The sequence below is a fragment of the Peromyscus eremicus genome, chromosome 13 (genome assembly GCF_949786415.1).
Source record: "Peromyscus eremicus chromosome 13, PerEre_H2_v1, whole genome shotgun sequence".
Taxonomy (NCBI): domain Eukaryota; kingdom Metazoa; phylum Chordata; class Mammalia; order Rodentia; family Cricetidae; genus Peromyscus; species Peromyscus eremicus.
In genome coordinates, this window is record NC_081429.1 from 3823151 (window position 1) to 3838511 (window position 15361).

At 46.1% G+C, this 15361-nt stretch overlaps 1 protein-coding gene across 1 annotated transcript in view; it reads left to right on the forward strand.

Annotated features, from left to right (window-relative positions):
• The window catches only part of Sag (S-antigen visual arrestin), a 39492-nt gene extending 25964 nt beyond the window's left edge, over positions 1-13528 (forward strand). The window contains exons 10-15 of the mRNA XM_059278723.1: positions 1617-1754; positions 3972-4049; positions 6178-6201; positions 10058-10113; positions 12311-12320; positions 13282-13528. Of these exons, the coding sequence (XP_059134706.1) occupies positions 1617-1754; positions 3972-4049; positions 6178-6201; positions 10058-10113; positions 12311-12320; positions 13282-13390 (415 nt within the window). The 3' untranslated portion in view covers positions 13391-13528. The remainder of the gene's footprint in view (positions 1-1616; positions 1755-3971; positions 4050-6177; positions 6202-10057; positions 10114-12310; positions 12321-13281) is intronic.
• Positions 13529-15361: the final 1833 nt, after the last annotated feature.

A 15361-nucleotide genomic window follows, 5' to 3' on the forward strand; every position in this document is an offset into this window, starting at 1 on the left:
AGAAATGGGGTCAGATCACATTAGCGTTTTCATTGTTGAGGCAAATACCTGAGAAAACAAACTCTCAGAGGGAATACCTGTTTCCATTCATAGTTTCTGTCTGTCACAGCAGGTGGGCGTGGCAGAGAAGAACAGCTCAGGAAACAGCATGCCTGCACTAGTAGGGTGTCTCTCTTTTCTCTTTCTGACTACAGCCAGGCTTCCAGCCAATGAGATGGTGGCATTTGTATTCAGGGCAATCTTCCCCTCTGGGTTAATCTTCTCTGGAAATGTTCTCACAGACACATCCAGAGTTGTGCTTTTCAAATCTCCTAGGCACTTCTCAAGAAAATCCCGTTAAGACTAATCCTCATAGTGGTCTCAACCACTCAGAAGACTGTAGCACCCAAGTCAGTCTTCCAGACACACCCAGCCCTTGGGACTCTGGTGGGCAGGCTTCCTCAAACCAGGTCAAACCTGACTTCAAAAATGCTGCTGCTGACGCGGTCTGGGATCCTAATTGCCCTAGGCACAGCTGTGGGCCTGGCATTGTCCTTCAGAAAGTTCCACTACAGTAAAGGCTATCATGCTAGCCCCCAGGGCCCCCTTCGTGACCATCAAGCTGGAGAGAGAGAGTCCACCATGACCCAGGTGAGAGGATGTGGCCACCCCTAGCTCAAACAAAACCCTGCAAAGGGCTTCCTGTACTCACCCACCAGAGACAGGAGAAGCCAGAGCTGCTTTAGACTCCTCACGGGGAGCAAACAGGGAAGCCCTTCCCGTGGGAAGTCTGGGAACTCATTCAGGAAGTGGTCCTGATGCTTCCAGCCGACATCTGCAGGCCCCACCCCGCCTTCTGCCCTCAGCCCAGGTCTGGTGCCTAGTATGTGAACTGTAGAATGAATACTGCAGCCCAGAGGCCACTTTGGGATCCCAGGAATGCTGTGTCCCCAACTGAGTCCCAGAACTGTCCCTTGGCCCAGGGTTCCTTATATCTATCAGACATAGGGAAAGCCACTGGCCTCTGAAGAAGCCCTAGTAAAGAAAGAGATGTGCTGCTTTGAATGAAAGCAGAGTGATCTGCCTGGATAATAGGCCCACCATTAGTCACACACTGACTGTCCTTCTATGGACAGTTTTGGGCTACAGTGGTCCTGTATGAGCTTTTTTCGTTTCCTTTTCTTTTCTTTCTTTCTTTCTTTCTTTCTTTCTTTCTTTCTTTCTTTCTTTCTTTCTTTCTTTTTTTGTTTGTTTGGTTTTTCAAGACAGGGTTTCTCTGTAGCTTTGGAGCCTGTCCTGGAAGCCTCTCTGTAGACCAGGCTGGCCTCGAACTCACAGAAATCTGCCTGTCTCTGCCTCCCGAGTGCTGGGATCAAAGGTGTGTGTCACCACCACCCAGCTGCTGCTTCTGCTGCTGCTTCTTCTTCTTCTCCTTCTCCTTCTTCTTCTTCTTTTTTTGAGGCAGGGTCTCTATCTATCCTGGAGCTTGCTATGTTGACCAGGATGGCCTTGAATTCACAGAGATCCCCTTTACCTTGTAAGGGGGCTTTGACTGTGAAAATGCTCGTGACAGATAGGATCTTGAGGTGTGGATGGTGGCCGTGACAGCCATCAACTCTCTGTGGTTCTTCCTCAAGAGAAAAAGTGCAGCCAAACAGCACTCTGACCAAGACACTGGTGCTGGTGCCCCTGCTGGCGAACAACAGAGAGAGGAGAGGCATTGCACTGGATGGGAAGATCAAGCATGAGGACACAAACCTGGCCTCCAGCACCATGTGAGTCCTGTAGGCTCTGTCTGCGAACGGGCCATCAGTGCAGGCTGGTACGGGGCTGCCCATCAGCCTTACACCAACCACACTGCCACTGCCTGCCCTCTGGGTGGCCATGGCCACGTTCCTTGAGTTTTCCTGTCTGTCAAGTGGGAGTAATCACAGTTCCGATCTCACACGCCAGTGATGACTAATTAGGACAGTGTGTGTAAAGTGTGGTGTCTGACACTCAGAGTATTCCGGAAGTGTCAGTTACATCCAAAAGAATTGTTAGCTCATGTGGTACCCTGAACACATAAACTGAGTTACCGCATTTGGCTATTTTCATTCATTCATTTCCGTCTGGAAAGATTGGAAGACCTACTGGCTGCTGATAGGCACCAGATTTTCAGGAAAAGAAGAGCTGATTCTGTCTGCCTATTCTGTCTTGGAGAACCACTAGCTGGGTTTTTGGCAAAAGTTCTAGGGGGAAAATCTCCGTGCTGAAGCTAGCTGCTAGCTGCCCTTCTGGGCTTGATTTGCTGGGAGACTGTATGCTGCTAAATGCTGAAGGTATGAGGCAGGAGCCAAGATCTAGGCTTGAGACCTTACTTCTCTCTCCCATAGGATGTGCTGGGGGCTCCCTTCTGGCCTTACTAGGCTGCCCTCAGAGGTGATGTCAGGAGAAAGAGGAAGTGTTCTGACTCATATGGACCTGTAGCTCACATTATATGAGGCCAGTAGTGGGGCAATGAATATTTGCCAGAATGAAGGTGGAAATCAAGGGATTTTCTGAGGATAATTTGCCAACTGTCTCTGTAAGATTCTAAAGCTGTGCTTATGAAATTCCAGGGAAAGAAAATGATGCCCTAGATCAATTTAAGGGAGCAATCAGCTGATGCCAGTGGTACTCACTTCTACGAAGTCATTTTTACAACATATGGGGTGGTTTACAAACACTCACACCTCTCCACACCTTTGTGAAGAAGCTGTAACTGAGCTTACTTTTTATACATTGGGCAGTGAGCCCTCAGTAGAACCAGGATGAGAAACTTGTGGAGGGTTCCTGAATGAGTTAATTATTGAGCAAGTCCACTCTGCACTGGCGCTCCCACTCAGGAAAGTGATGGGGAGAACACTGGCAGTCCCAGGCATGCTCTGTTCCCTGTGTTTGGGCCTTCCATATGGCACAGGTTTATAAGCCAATCCCAGCAAGAGCGTGGTCTCAGCTGTGCCTCCATCCTCCCACCAGACGGTGATGCTCTTTGGCGAGTGTTGTGGTCCTAGAGCACAGGATCCAGCAGAAGGCCTTTGGGGCTGGACACAGTTCCCCGTGCCTGGCTCCAGATCCCAGGACTGCCAGCACAACTTCCCTCTGCCTCCTGCCTTCAGAGTTCTCCATTGAGATTTTTGTTGTGGTTCATAGTAGCTTAGCTAGATTTCATGGTTATTTTTCATCTCATAATTCCTGTTGTCAGACATCATGGGATACTTAAGTCTTCCATGTTGGGTCATAGGAGATAATAAACTGTGACGAAATACCCAATGGGGAACTTGGTTGAGAGTGGGAATTCCATACGTGATCATTGAGCCTGGAGTTACCCTTCACTCTGGTCACATCTCATGCTCCTTGTCATCCACTTAAGTGAGCTTTCCCTTGCTGTTGGTGCCCTGCTGGCTGCTGGGCACACAGAGCTTTTGGGTACAGGAACAATCATGATCCTGGGATCAAGTTATAGGAGAGTGTCCCTGTGCCTTTCTCATGAGCAGAACACAAGAGCAGGCAGGCAGTCCTACCTGGCTGTGTCCAGGAAGGTTTTATAGCTGGAGGTATTGGGGTGCAGGAGAAGGGCCTTCTGGGCAGGTTTGGAATTGGGAAGGGTGGTGCGTAGAGGCCTCAGGGCATAGCTGGGTAGGATGTGGCAAACGTACCTCACAGACTGCTTACTGAAGCTGGAACCTGGATGGACTGAACTCAGGCTTCAGGGGAGGATTCGGCAGCTATGAATGGTGGGCAGGGCAGGGAGAAGGAGGATGTAGGAGAATGAAATAGATCAGAAGCTGAGCCTTGAGAAGGAGGACAGATGCTGTGCCGAATGTGAACAGGGAAAAATGCAGAAAACCCACTCCTTAGCCCCACAAGTGGAGAAAGACATGTGGCCAATCTATGGAATTCTCCAGTTCCAAGACGACATCTTCAGAATTCTATTCTCATAATCCTTCTCCTTCTTTTTGATTGGGCAGTATCAAGGAGGGCATCGATCGGACTGTCATGGGCATCCTGGTGTCCTACCATATCAAGGTGAAGCTCACAGTGTCAGGGTAAGTGATGGGTGCTCCAGCTCCATCTGGCCTGTTCCTCTCCTGAATGACTGGTAGGTGGACAGCAAAGGAAACCCGAAGTGCCTTGCTGATGCCTCCATAGAGTTTGGCGAGGTTCCATTTGCCGGCCTCTGCAGTTTTGTTGGAGGCGATGTGTACTGGAAAAGCAAACCCAAATACATGCACTGTCAGTACCGCTGAGCGGAAGTGGGTGTACATCTGCACACACAGTGGAAGCTGATGGGCAGGAATGACAGTCGGATCCTTTTGCAAAAGTAAATTGCCTTGCTCGGTTTAAAAAAAAAAAAAAAAAGAATGACATCAGTTTAATTTTCAAATTTCAAAAAGACTTGCAGCTGCCAGTGAACTCTCTGTAAATCTTCCTTGTGTGGCATGAGCCACTTTGGGAGGCTGAGGCAGGATTAAGAGGCATGGTCAGCCTGTGATACATAGTGAGACTCTGATTTTGTTTTTGTTTTATAAATTGGGGCTGGACGTGCAGCCCAGTTGGCAGAGTGCTTGCCTGGCAGACACAAAGCCTTGCCTTTGATCCGTACCACCCAATAAACTGGACGTGGTATCCCAGGTCTGTAATTCAGCATTGCAAGATAGAGACAGGAAGTTCAGAAGTTCAAGGTCATCCTTGGCTACATAGACATTTTAAGGCCAGCCTGGGGTACACGAGACTCTGTCTTAAAAACAAAACAAAAATCAAGTAGAGCATGTTGGTGTACACCTGTAATCCCGCCACTTGGGAAACAGAAGCAGGAGGATTGCTGCAAGTTCAAATACAGCAAGCAAGGACTACAAATAAATAAACAAATAAAATGTTTATTTAGATCTTAGACTTTTCTGTCCCTAAGGGGGTTCCTTCCTTCCGTTCCCTAACATGTAATCACGTGATTAGGAGTTACCTTTTCATAAGAAAGTACTGCTATGGAAAGTTCTAAAGAAATGACTTCCTTTTAAGGACTTTTTATTTTTATTTTATGTGTATGGGTATTCTGCCTACATGTGTATAAATGCGCATGTGGTGGTGTACACCTCCAATCCCAGCACTTGGGAGGCAGAGGCGGGCAGATCTCTGTCAGTTCAAGGCCAGTCTGGTCTACATATCATGTTCCAGGCCATCCAGGAGTATAGAGAGAGACCCTCCTTGTCTCAAAAACAAAAACAAAACAAAAAAGAGTAAGCCCTTGACTATCTTTCAGCCTTAAGAGACAGTTCTTTATTTTTTTGTGAAATCAGTATCCTTACTCTCATCAGAAGGGAAGGAATTGAGTTCTCAATTTCTTCTCAGATTCCACAGGCAAAGGTGCTGGCCTTTTCCCTGACAGGGCCTGTGTTAGCTTGGTCATGCATGTCCCTGTTTCTAAGTAGGGAGAGAGTTCCTCAATTTTGCTTGGGTCCATTTTGGACATCTGGTCCATATCTTTGAATTCTGTCTCTTCCTTCAGTTTCAACAAATGACAGACTGAAAGTACTTGGGAAAAAGTAGTTTCTAGTTCAAGGCCAGCCAGGGCTACATCAAGAAACCCTGTCTCAAAAACAAGCAACAACAAACAAAATGTTTCTGTATTGGACATCAAGGCGTTTCACCTTGCTTATTCCTTAGACAATACAGTCTACGATCTCTTAGGCATCATAAGCAAAGCAGGGATGGTTCAGAGCCTAGGGAAGGATGTGTGATGGTCATATTCAAATTTGATACCATCTTCTGAAGAGACTGGGAACACTCTCACAAGGAACCCCGAGACCAGTCCCCAACAGATGCCGGGGGTCAGGGACTGCTGTAACAGTGCATCATAGTGTCCTCTGTGGCTGAGAGTTCTCTCTTCTTCTTAAGATTTTATTTTTATTTATTTTTTTATTTTTTGAGCTCACTATATAACCTAGAGTAAAGGTCTCACTTGCACTGCCCTCCCTCTGCCCCTTGAGAGGACTGAGGTCTCAGGTGTGCTCTGCCACCATAGGGTGGCTGAGAACTTCCGGTTCTGTAGCTTAGGCTCGATTCTATCCTTAAAAATGTCTCCTTTGGAGAAAGAGGGGAAACGCCTACCAGGCTGGGTGGGGCCTGTCCCGTCTGAACCCTGGGACTTACTGTGGCTGTTTGCTTTGTGTTTTCCAGCTTTCTAGGAGAGCTCACATCCAGGTAAGCCTCATTGCCTCCCTACTCCACTCAGCTCCCGGAAAACTGAGGAAAAGGAGCCTGAGGCTGAACAGAAACTGGTAAAAACTAGTTTCTGGGCAGCAGTGCTCAAAGATGCTGTAAATGATGCATGCTGACTCTGATGTGGTTTTTTTTTTTGTTTGTTTGTTTGTTTTGTTTTGTTTTTTAAATTTATTTTTATTTTTATTTTTTATTTTTTTGGTTTTTTGAGACAGGGTTTCTCTGTGTAGCTTTGCGCCTTTCCTGGATCTCGCTCTGTAGACCAGGCTGGCCTTGAACTCACAAAGATCCGCCTGCCTCTGCCTCCCGAGTGCTGGGATTACAGGCGTGCGCCACCACCGCCCGGCTTCTGATGTGTTTTAAGAGGTGTGGCCAGTAGCCAAGAGGCATGTGGGCAAGGGGACACATACACACACCACACACACACACACACACACACACACACACACACACACACACACGGCCCTCAGATTACTAATATACTCCATCCAGCTGTCATTTGTGTATGTAGGGTGGGTACAAGCCACATAGAGTAAGTTTTACCATTTTAACCATTTTTAAACATATACAGTAGAATTAAGTACATTTACAATGTCATTCAACCATTACCACTACCTAGGGTTGTTTTTTTTAAAACCATTTTTAACATCTGTAAAAGAAAGCTAGTGCTTGTTCAGCAATCACTCTTTTTCCCTTCCCACAGACCCTGGCAACCACTGGTTGCTTTCTGTCTCTATAGATTCCCTTTGCTGGGCCTGGGGAAGTGGCTCAGTTGGAAAGGCATTTGCCTAGCATGCGTGAAGCCCTGGGTTCAGTTCCTCGCCCTGCATAAAACTGAGAATGATGTTACGTACCTGTAATGAGAGCACAGAGAAGTAGAGGCATGGTTATTCTCAGCTATATAGGGATTTCTAGGACAGCTTGGACTCCATGAGACCCTGTGTCAGAAAAAAATTCCATATGTGGCTTTTGTGATTGGCATCTTTTACTTATTATAATGTTTTAAAGACTTAATCATATTGTAGCATCTACCACAGTACATTCCTTTTTATGACTGTGTAATATTCCATTATGTGGATATACCACATTTTGTTTATTCACCTGTTGGTGGTATTGACGTAAGCTTGCATCTCAAAGAGAATGACAGAGTGTTTACTCTGGATCTCAATATGAGTGATGCTGAACTGGGAACACAGTGGGGTCTCCAGATATCATATTCTACGATGGTGACAGTTTTATGAAGTTTTTTTTTAGTAGTAAAATTTATGATTTTAGATTTAGAAAATCATAAATCAAGGTTTTTTAAAAAATACATTGGTGGGAACATCAGTCGGGCAGGTTATAGTGAGGTGGGAAAATCTCTGCAATAAGCCTCAGGTGCCAGCCTGGTAGCATTCTTAGTTTTGGGGTTGGTAGAAGATAGGGGGTCTATTTGTATATCCCTCAAAAGATTTCATCTTATAGTCACAGGATGCCAGGTCAAACACAAGGGTAGGCAATGAATGGCTATTAAGGGCTAAGGTAGACCATGATAAATTTGTCTTTAGAGTTGCAATATTCCTAATCTCCATAGTCACGGAATTTTTAATCAATCATTCAGCCTTACAGAATTTTTAACAAAGATGTGGCTCCCACCACCACCACCACCACCACCGGAAACTTTACTTCCCAGCAAATACTTGAATTGTTTCTACCTTTTGACAAAGGTGAATGGTGACAGATGTCTTTTGAACCATGCACAAAGAACCAACAAGTTTGGAAATATCTGAGACAAGCATTCACTTGACATAGTTCTTTGTCTCAGCTCTTATCACCTGGGCTAAGAGGCTGACTGATTAGCATCTCTGTGATGTGGAGAGTTGGAATGTTGCAGGCCTGGAGCTGAGTCATCTGGGGCCATCTTTTTCCCTTAATAGCCATTTACTGCCCACCTCTGTGTTTGACTTGACATGTCGTCTAGCCCTGGCTTGCATCAGGGTCAATGATAGCAGTTCAGGGCTGGGTAGGCTACAGGAGTCCTGGGATGCACCTGGGTCAATGATAGCAGTTCAGGGCTGGGTAGGCTACAGGAGTCCTGGGATGCACCTGGGTCAATGATAGCAGTTCAGGGCTGGGTAGGCTACAGGAGTCCTGGGATGCCTCTGTTTTCTCATCCCCTCTCTCCACTTCCATTCCTAGTTTCTCTGGATTTCCCTTTGGTTCATCTTTCTGATACCTTTCCCATCTTCTCATATACATTCTAATGTCCCTCAAAGCATTTTGGTATGAGAGATATGATGGACCCTGCTCCTCTCTTTTGCAGGAGATGGGTGTGCCCACTCTGTACCAGCCTCACAGAGATTTTTAAAAAAATATTATTATGATTCTGAGGGGTTAAGGGATTTATTTTCAGCCTTGAGGAGAAGTATGAAAGAGTAATGTATACACTATGGCAGAAGTTGGGTTAATTGTCTGTTTTAATTTTTACCTCCCAGAAATGATGTCTTGAAGTATAGTCTTGCTTTCCAGACTTCTGTTCTGATAGCCATGCTTCTCCATAACACTCATACATATTATATAATTTAGATCTAGACCCCTAAAATTGCTCCAAGATCCTGTCACGTAAGTAAAGAGGCCATGCCATGTCGCCTCATGGGATGGACAGCAGAGGAGTGGGCATAAAAAGGAGGTGGCATGCGCTTTCATGAAGTTGATGAAAGGAACTTTTACTATCTGACTTCCTGGTGGGATGTCAGTCTTCAGCAGAGGAGTCACCACGTTGGGTACCTTTACCACTTGCAGCCTCTGCCCCGTCCCCACGGGCTGGAGCTGCAAGTGGAGGCTGTGACCACTGGCCCCACAGCAGCATGTCACAGACAGCGGTTTCCAGAGGTGGTCACTGGGTCCACCTCCTCTGGACTGCTGTCCAGGGATGAGGAGGACTAGAACACTGAACTTCTAGTTGATTTCCGTGTACTACAGTAACTCTTTATTTATTATAATCGTCATTATTTTTTAGTGCATATGAGTGTTTTGCCTGCAAGTGTGTCTGTGGACGACTTGTGTGTCTGATATCCAGAGACCAGAAGAATGTGTTAGTTTCTATGGAACGGGAGTTACAGATGGTTGTGAGCCTCGTTGTGGGCTCTGGGAATCAAAGTCAGGTCCTCTGGAAGAACAGTCAGTGCTCTTAACTGCTGAGCCATCACTCCAAACCCTCACATAAAAATTTAAAATGTATTCAAATGTGTCTTGCTGCAGTCAATAGTTGTTTTTTTTTTTTTAAAAAAAAAAAGATTTAAGTTTTTAAGGGGTGTGTACATGAGTGCCTTATCAGCGAAGTCCAGAAGTGGGTGTTGGATCGATCACCTGGACCTGGAATTACAGGTGGTTGTGAGCTGCCTGATGGAGGTGCTGAGAACTGAACCCAGATCCTCTGGAAGAGCAGCAGGTGCTCTAACCACTGAGCCACCTCTTCAGCCCTATGAATGTTTTTTTTAATAACCAACCTTCCTATAGGGTTTCACCTTGTCTCTTCCCACAGTGTCACTTCACTACAGCCAGGATACAGGGAACTAAAAACACTAGCTGCCTCAGCCACGCCTGAGTGAAGTTCCTAGACCACATTCCAGGGAATACATTTCAAATTCCTGCCTGACCACTTCCTGAAGTCTGTTTTGTTTTGAATCTCACTGAATGAATCTTCTGGAGAATCTCAGAGGCCCCAGTTTTGTGTTGTGTGATCTTTTTCTCTGTGTGTGTGTGTGTGTGTGTGTGTGTGTGTGTGTGTGTGATCTGTAACTGTGTGTGTATCTGCCTGTGTGTACACTCACCAGCCTGTATTCTTCCTTTTTTCTAGTGAAGTGGCCACTGAGGTGCCGTTTCGTCTCATGCACCCACAGCCCGAGGACCCAGGTCAGTCATTCCCATGGTCCAGGATGCACCCCACCCATTAACCACAGGCAGAATTATTGTACATCAGTGTATCTCTGGTCTTCCTTGACTATCCCTCTGAGCATGGGTGTCATCCAGAGGGTGACCAGATCGGCCTGGAAGGGAGAGCTAGCTCACCCACTGAGCCCTGGGCCTGTCCACCCCCGTCTACATGTGGAGGGTGTAGCATTCCTACTCTCTGTTGAGTATGGATGACCTCGATTTTACCAAGCAAGGACAGTGTCACTGTGGAAGCTCTGCTGTCCATAGACCTTGATTTAGATTTAGAGATGATGTCAGGAACAAACCCTCTGAGGAGCCCGAGGTACTGCTTTATGTAGAATGAAAGGTCTCTTGTTTGGAAGTGTCAACAACATCTAGAAGGTGATACATACTTTTGAAAGTAGTAATAGTGATGAGATTACAGAAAATACTAGAAAAGGTCAGCCTGGGTTTCCACCGTCTCCGTTCATGATGATCCATCCACTCACTCTTGTGTGGATAGAAAATGAAGCAATTGTTGCACACATCTGTGAGCACACTGCAGCTCTCCCACTGTCCCTGCAAAGATGTGAATGGGATGGCGTGTGAGCTAGGAGGTTCTGGGAAGAAAAGTGACATGGAGGTAGGTGTGCTAGGGTATGCCTGTAATCCCAGGGCTCAGGAGGCTGAGGCAGGAGGATGGCAAAGGCCAGCCTAGACAGTAAATAGCAAGACTGCCAAAAAATAATGTCTCAAAGTATCTTTGCCAAATATTGTAGACCCAAACCCTGAGTAGACTTTGCCAAGAGCTTCCCTTTGGGAGAAATGTTTCTCTCATTAAAATGCAATTTTAAACATTTATTTGAGACTAATCAGGGTGACAATCCCTCCTTCCTTCCTTCCTTCCTTCCTTCCTTCCTTCCTTCCTTCCTTCCTTCCTTCCTTTTCTCTTTCTTCCTTTTTCTCTTTCTTTTTTCCCCCTAGAGATGAACTCAACATCTCACACATGTTAGGCAAGTGTTCTAATACTGAGCCTCATCCCCAGCCACCAAGAAAACTTTTTTTTAATGGTGTGAGATTCAGATATCCTGGTTCTCTTCAAAGACATTGAAAACAGTCTCCTGAAGCCACACTTACGCTGGGTAGTTTTCTGGAATGAACTTTCTTTTTTGCTTTGTTTTTTTGAGACAGGGTTTCTCTGTGTTAGCTCTGGCTGTCCTGCAGCTCACTCTGTAGACCAGGCTGGCCTGGAACTCACAGAGATCCTCCTGCCTCTGTCTCCTGAGTGCTGGGATTAAAAGTGTGCACCACCACCACATGGCTGTTTTCTGGAACTTTCAATACAGGTGACTTACTTTGGAAGAAGTGGAGTTATTCTCCCTTCACTTAGAGTATTTTCACAGTCTGGTCATTACAGACCCTACATTAGACAACTTGTAATTTTAAGATGAAACAGTGATCTTTTGTGCTTAAGATTTCAGAGAGTTGCCGGGCGGTGGTGGCGCACGCCTTTAATCCCAGCACTTGGGAGGCAGAGCCAGGCGGATCTCTGTGAGTTCAAGGCCAGCCTGGGCTACCAAGTGAGTTCCAGGAAAAGGCGCAAAGCTACACAGAGAAACCCTGTCTCGAAAAACCAAAAAAAAAAAAAAAAAAAAAAAAAAAAAAAAGATTTCAGAGAGCTGGGGCCAGAGAAATGGCTCAAAACCTGGTGTCAGGGTTGCTATCCTTGTGGTCCTACCTCTTCAGGCTCAAGGTTCCTTTACTCAACAGAATAAAATTCTTGGGTGTCTCTTTCCAGAGGAAGTTTTATTTTATCTTAAAATTTCATTGGAATGAGGGTTGAATCTAAGGCCTAGAAGGTCCTGGCAAGTGCTCTACCAGCCTTCATTTTGTTATTTTGAGATAGAGTCATGGTGGCACAGGCTTGTCATTTCAGCCACCAGGGGGTTGAGCAGGAACATTGTGAGTTCAAAGTTAGCCTAGCAACTAGTGAGAACCTATCTCAAAAAAAAAAAAAAAAAAAAAAAAAAGAAGTTGAAAGTTGAAAAAGGTCTAGGAGGCTGGAAGTTCAAGGTCATCCTCAGCCTCTAATGAGTTTAAGGTTAACCTGGGATACACAAAACCTCATTAAAAAATAATTAATTGATCTCTCTCTCTATCTCCCTTTTTGCCCATTCCCTTCTTTCTGGGCCTACAGCAAAGGAAAGGTGAGCCATTTGAATGCTGCTCTGAGTTTTCCCATGTTGTGTGACTCCTTTCCCCATAGACTCCTCTCAGAATGTCTGTTCAGAGTCCCTGTGTCCTGCTGCTTGTAAGAACTTGAGATGACATATACATATATATATATATATATATATATATATATATATATACATACATACACATACATATATACACACATACACATATATAACATAGTTATGCCAGATGTGCCTTTTGTTCTGTAGCTTTTTACACCGTTCTTCTTACTTTTGTTTGTACAGTCTTAGCTAGGAGTGATGGCTTACCTTTAATACAGGTACCTGGGAGGCTGAGGCAGGAGAATCACTTCAAGTTCAAGGCCAGGCTGGTCTATAGAGTGAGACTCTGTCACAAAAACAAAAGAAAACAAAAGCCCTAAAAATCCCTGAAGATGCCGGGCGGTGGTGGTGCACGCCTTTAATCCCGGCACTCAGGAGGCAGAGGCAGGTGGATCTCTGTGAGTTTGAGGCTAGCCTGGTCTACAGAGTGAGTTCCAGGATAGGCTCCAAAGCTACATAGAAAAACCCTGTCTTGAAAAACAAACAAACAAACAAAATCCCTGAAGAAAAAGGCATGGTCCCTGTTCATCCTGGTGATGACATGGTCCCTGTTCATCCTGGTGATGACATGGTCCCTGTTCATCCTGGTGATGACATGGTCCCTGTTCATCCTGGTGATGACATGGTCCCTGTTCATCCTGGTGATGACATGGTCCTGTTCATCCTGGTGATGACATGGTCCTGTTCATCCTGGTGATGACATGGTCCTGTTCCATCTTGGGGAATGGTATGGTCCTGTTCATCCTGGGGAAAAACATTCATCTTGGATTAGTTCCTTTACCGCAGAAAGACCAGTGGTTTTGTTTCATTCAGGATTTCATCTTCAGCTTCAGAGTAAGCACTGACTAACATGTCTTTTTTCTTCTAGTGTTCAGGATGAAAATTTGGTTTTTGAGGAGTTTGCTCGCCAAAATCTGAAAGATGGTGGAGAGAACACGGAAGTGAAGAAAGATGAGGAGGCAGTCCAGGATGAGTGAAGAGTTAGCCTAGTTACCTAGAAGTTTCTTGTAGTTCTGGGTGCCTTGAGCGAAGCCCCAGGAACCTTTCAGAGTTATGCTAGATGGATATGAAAGCCCAAGTGTTCCTCCCAGAAATAAAGTCTGTGGACTCTCTGATCACGAGTCAGGCTGGTTGGCTGGGGCACTGGGCTGTTGGCACTGACAGAGACTGACACCTTTAGGGTCCCTGGAGCTCGGGAGTGAGGGGCACCATCTAGAGGAAAAGGCGGCCTTTCACAGAGTAGCTCAGTGCCACTGGGTTCTTCCACTGGGGCCTGGGTGTGTCCAGGGCTTTCAGTCCTGTTTCTCTGGACACACATGGAGTGGTGAATAAGTTTAGTTTTCTGATCAATCCTAGACCCAGGGCCTCTTCAGAGGTTCCTGAGGTAACTGAGCAGAAGACAAATATAGACAAAAATTCCCTTACAATTCCACTTTGGGGTCCAATCCCTGTTTGAGCTTTCAATTGCTGGTCAAGTTTCTATCAGACACAATCAACCAAACCAGACTTGGTTAATAAAAGGGAGCAGAACAGAAAAGGAGGCCCCTGGAGTGTCCAGAAAACTGAACCGAACTGAGGAAGAACCTGAGCTGTCATGCCCAGTGTTGGCAGAAGCTGTCAAGGTCTTGGGGACTCAGCTCAGAAGCTGGGACTGCCAGCCCCCAGGCCATTCCAGCACCTAGCCTCTGCTGTCTGGGGCAAGAGAGTCTGGCTGGCTCAACTTTGGCTTGGTGGACCAACATCTCATGGCCAGCAGTAGTGGAGCCCAGGCCTGGGGAAAGAGGTTTATCAAGACCAATGGACCTCATGTTCATACTGTTATCACGAAGAGGGAATGGAGAATGCTGGTGTCAGAGATGGAGGAAGGGGCACGATAGGGGCTCTTCCACTGGGCGGTGGTGGCGCACGCCTTTAATCCCAGCACTCGGGAGGCAGAGTCAGGCGGATCTCTGTGAGTTCGAGGCCAGCCTGGTCTACAGAGCAATATCCAGTATAGGCACCAAAACTACACAGAGAAACCCTGTCTCAAAAAAACAAAAACAAAAAATCTCCAAAAAACAAAAAAAAAGCGGGGGGGGGGGGGGCTCTTCTAAGCCCTTTCAACCAGAAGGCCATTCCTGGCTGCAGTACCCAGCAACTGGTATTGTACCAAAAAATTCTCTTGGTAGCCATGAGGGCAGGCTGTGTGTGTTGGGGATGGGAGGAGATAGATGGATATGTGGCTCTTATCCATATTTAGGAAGTAGCTAAGGGGAGTCTGGAGATTTCTGTATAGTTCAGCCTACTCACTATTAGTAGTAGGGTGTGTGTGTGTGTGTGTGTGTGTGTGTGTGTGTGTGTGTGTGTGTATAACTAATTACTTTTCTTATTGCTGTGACAAAATGCCTGAGAAATGTGATTTAAGGAAGGAAGGGTTTATCTTGGCTTGTGGTGTCAGGAGACAGAGTCCACTGTGATTTGGGGAGCACGAGGAAGCTGCTCCTACTGCATCTGTGCTCAGAGAGATGAACGCTGGTGCTCAGCTTGCATTTTCCTTTTTTTCAGGGCAAACCCCCTCCCTTTGGTTAAACCTCCTTAGAGATGCCTTCATAGAGACACCCAGAGGTGTTGCCTAGGTGATTCTAAAAGCCACTCACGTTGACAAAGAAGATCAACCTGCACAGCGAATACTCCTGGGATTGGTTTTCTGATGCCAAGAGCGGCAGTAGAGAGCTGAGGTTCTGTGTGCATGGAGGTGTCAACATCTGAATTTCAGGCTGGTGTGTGCTATGATGCCTGGGATTTGGATGTGGAGGCACAGTTGGCTGCACTCGGTACCACACAGACAAAGCAAGGCTCGGAGCTGTGTGCTGACTTTGAGGTCCCCTGGTACTGGCAGAGATGAAGACTCATTTTTGAAGCTAAGAAAACAGTAATATAAGTAGAAACTTGTGGGTTATTGGGGCAGA